This window comes from Nicotiana sylvestris, chromosome 10, assembly GCF_000393655.2.
Source record: "Nicotiana sylvestris chromosome 10, ASM39365v2, whole genome shotgun sequence".
NCBI lineage: Eukaryota > Viridiplantae > Streptophyta > Magnoliopsida > Solanales > Solanaceae > Nicotiana > Nicotiana sylvestris.
Genome location: NC_091066.1, coordinates 37642318 through 37646726, shown reverse-complemented (window position 1 = coordinate 37646726; position 4409 = coordinate 37642318). Strand labels below are relative to the sequence as shown.

At 36.3% G+C, this 4409-nt stretch overlaps 1 protein-coding gene across 1 annotated transcript; it reads left to right on the top strand.

Moving 5' to 3' along the window:
- The first annotated feature begins 815 nt into the window (after positions 1-815).
- LOC104234732 (uncharacterized) lies at positions 816-1547 on the top strand. The gene has a single exon (XM_009788348.1). The coding sequence runs from the start codon at positions 816-818 to the stop codon at positions 1545-1547; it is 732 nt and encodes a 243-aa protein (XP_009786650.1).
- Positions 1548-4409: the final 2862 nt, after the last annotated feature.

Below are 4409 nucleotides of genomic sequence, written 5' to 3'. Positions count from 1 at the left end.
ATAACTTATTAGATATTGCACACAAAAAAGTGACTTAATATTCCAACAATTAGATTAATAGAAATTCAATTGGACAAAAGCATTAGTAAAATGGTTGACATTAAAAATATGAGACAAAACTTTTAAATTCTGAACCATATGGTTACACTAACATCATGCTTAAAATTTAAACATAAATATTACGTTGATGTTTAAGACTTTGATGTCCAAAATTAAAAAATATGACAAAAATAAAGAAGTACGACACAAAAACAATTACAATAAAAGTTAAGATGTCATTGTTTTTTTTACTTTTTATAAAATTTCTAAATCACTTTATGTTGCCGATGAGACACAACAACAAAATGATAGAGAAGATAGGGTTTCTTTTTTAGAAGGCCACGTTGGGCTACACGGGTTACAGGCAGCTATTGGGCCTATTGGGCCTTCATCGGATTATTTTCTTTCTTTTATCACATGGGTTGTTCATAAGTATATAGTTAGAGTAGCTTTTAGTAACCTCTAGAACGGGGTAATTATGTAAATGTTCCTTTTTAGTCAGGTGTGATAAGTGTAGATACAAGTGAGGAGGTTAGTTAGTTAGCTAATTGTATATATCTTCATTTTCTGTCTTGTAAACGGTTACAGACTTGAATAGAAGACAAATTCATTTTGAGTTCTTTAAAATTTCTCTCTCTAAATCCAACATGGTATCAGAGCATCTGCTCGACCCAGTTGATTTTCTCTACTGTTTTGTTACAAATTCCTTCTAGATCCTTTGATTCTCTACTCAAATTCATTGAAATTCTTCAAAACTTCTCCTTGAAGCCGTTTTGATGGCAGCAACAGCGACTAAAATCGATGCCGATCATCCATACTTTTTGCATGCTTCTGATTCTCCTGGAATGTGTCTGATTTCTCCTTCTTTCGATGGAACTGGATACGGAGGCTGGAGAAAATTAATTTTGATTGCTTTATCTGCTAAAAACAAGCTAGGTCTTATTGACAACATCTTAATCAGGCCTAAGGATGATTCACCATATCTGAGATACTGGATAAGGTGTAATGACATGGTGTTTGCTTGGCTTTTGAATTCCCTTACTCCAGACATCAGGCCAAGCGTAATTCATTCTAAACCTGCGAGGATTCTGTGGAAACAACTTGAGGATAGGTATGGGCAGTCAAACCTAGCACAGTCATTTGATTTGCAAAAACAACTATTAGAAACAGTGCAAGGATCCTCCGACATTGCTACTTATTTCAACAAGATAAAAGCTATATGGGATGAAATAGAATTTCTCGATGCAAGGACTGTATGCATTTGTGTTGATTGTAAGTGTGGAGCTAATGATAAAAATGATGCACTTGAAGAGAGACAGAAATTAGTTCAGTTTTTAATGGGGCTAAATGAGCCATACACTAGTGTTAGGGGAAGCATCATGATGATGCATCCTCCACCTAATATTGATAGGGCCTATTACTCACTCTTGCAAGAAAAAAGGCAAAGAGGGATACAGAACATGGGACATTATCCTAGTGAATCTGGTTCATTTGATGTGCCGACATAGAGGTTTAATTCAACTCAAGTGAAACCAACAAACTCTACAATGAATACTGGTGGTTATAGTTTTTGAAACAATCAAGACAACAGGAGAAGTCTAAATTGCAACTATTGCAAAAAATCAGGCCATACAATCGACAAGTGCTATAAACTTCATGGTTATCCACAGAATTTCAAGCCAGGGTTCAAACAAAGAAGATTTCAGAATCCTATTCAAGGAAATGCAGTAACAACAGATGAAGGTTATGGTCAAGTTCAATCTATGATGTAGAAGCAACCATTGGTATAAAGCAAGAACAACTAACACAATTAATGGAACTACTTCAACAAGTTAAAGTTGGTCAGGAAGCTGTAACAAATTCTGAAACCAATATCAATGCTAATTGTGCTGGTACATGCTTGCTTATTCTTTCCTATTCACAAAACAATCTTAGGAGTCATATTTGGATTCTTGACTCTGGTGCTTCAGAACACATGACCTTTGACTCTAGCATCATTGTTAACATCAAACCATTACCTAATCTTGTTAATTTTAACCTTCCTAATTCACAAAGAGTAAGAGTAACTCTAGCAGGACAGAGTAAGAGTAACTCTAGCAGGACAGGTTACTATACATCCAGATTTGACTTTACATCGATTTCTTTATGTCCCAGATTTTAAGTTCAACCTAATTTCAGTTAACAGGCTGTACACTCATTTCAAAGTTCTTCTTACCTTTGCTGAAACTTGTTGTTTGATGTAGGACCTTTCTTTGAGAAGGCCTCTGGTCCTTGGTGATGTCAAAGCTAGTCTCTACCTTTTCTACTCAACTCACAAGCTTGTTGATTGCCTGCGTTCAAATAAAGCTGTTACACTTTCACAAAACTCTTCTCAAACATGTTGCACTTCTTATACTATGTCTAATTCTGTTAATATTGATAAAAATCTGTGGCATGTATGGCAAGGACATTTACCCATTTCTACCATGAGATATATTTCTGTCTTACCACAATCTACTATTTTTAAAGAAGATATTCTTTGTTCCATTTGCCCTATGGCTAGACAACACAGATTACCTTTTCCAGACAGCACAAGTTTTACTTCTCATATTTTTGAACTTATTCACATTGATACCTGGGGACCTTATAAGGAACCCACCTACAACGGTTTTAAGTATTTCCTTACTATTGTCGATGACTTTAGTAGGGGTACTTGGACATACCTACTGAGTACTAAAAGTAATTCTTTCACTGTTCTCAAATCTTTCATAGCTATGGTAGAAAGACAATTTGAAGTCAAAGTCAAGAAAGTTAGGTCTGATAATGCCTTTGAGATAGGAAGCAGTCTTGCTGCCATAGCTTATTTTTCTTCCAAAGGAATTATTCACCAAACCACCTGTGTTGGGACCCCTTAGTAAAATGGTATTGTTAAGAGAAAACATAAACATTTGATGGAAACCTGTAGGGCTCTTCTTTTCCATTCCAAAGTACCCATTTGTTATTAGGGGGAATGTCTCCTTACTGCCACTTTCCTTATTAATAGATTTCCTACCAAACTTCTACACTACAAGTCTCCTTATGAAATATTGTTCCACAAACCACCTGACTATACTTTTCTTAGGAATTTTGGCTGCTTATGTTTTGCTTCTACTTTGCCTAATCTTAGAGGCAAACATGATCCAAGGTTTATCACTTGTGTATTCTTTGGTTATCCTACTGGTAAGAAAGGCTACAAGCTATTAAATTTAGCAAACAATAAGATCTTTTTCTCTAGAAATGTGATTTTTCATGAATCTATTTTTCCTTTTACACATCCTACCACTACTTTCTCTCAGTTATTTCCTATTTCTTCCAATATTGATTTTTCTACACCACAACCTCTTACTTCTTCTGATTCGTCTATTCCTCTCCTTACTACTGATTCTCTTGTTCCTATTTCCTCTCCTGCTTCACTTCCTCCATCTGTTCCTGGTCCTGTTCCTAGTTCACCTTCTACACCATCTTCTACTCCTTCTACTTCTTCTAGTGTTTCACCTACCTCCTCATCTACACCTCCTTCTCATCCTTCTATCAATCTTGCTTCTTCTTCTGGTGTTTCTCATGATGTCTTGCACAAATCTTTAAGAGAACACAATGCACCTAGTTATTTGTCTGACTATATCTGTGGAGCAGTGCACCTAACTGATGCCTCTCACTCTTGTTTTATCTCACATGTTTTCCCTTCTACTATTTCATCCAATCTACTTTCTACTCTTAATCAAAGCCTGTTAAATTCCGTACCTAATGTTCATGAGCCTTCTAGTTATTCTCAGGCAGTATTGGACCCTGGTTGGCAAGAAGCAATGGCAAAGGAGCTTAATGCTTTGAAGGCCAATGATACTTGGGAGGTAGTTCCATTACCAGTTGGTAGAAAGGCCTTACCTTGTAAGTGGGTTTACAAGGTTAAACTAAAATCTGATAGAAGTGTCGAAAGGCTCAAAGCTCGTTTGGTTATTCGAGAGACACTCAATGAGAGGGGATTGATTTTACAGAGACTTTCTCTCCTGTGGTCAAATTGACCACTATTAGATGCATTCTTGCTATTGTTGTCAAGAAGAATTGAGTACTTTATCAATTGGATGTGAATAACGCTTTTTTACCTAGGGATCTACATGAAGAAGTCTATATGAAATTTCCTGCAGGCTTAGACCCTCCTGCTCCTAACCTAGTTTGTCGTCTCAAGAAATCTCTCTATGGTCTTCGCCAAGCCTTTAGGTAGTGGTATTTCCGCTTGACTGCTGCTCTCAATTTCAAGGGTTTAACTCACTCTCTTAACGGTTACTCTCTTTTTTACAAAAAGAGTGGTGATTCTGTTTCCCTAGTGGCTGCTTATGTAGATGATATTTTACTAA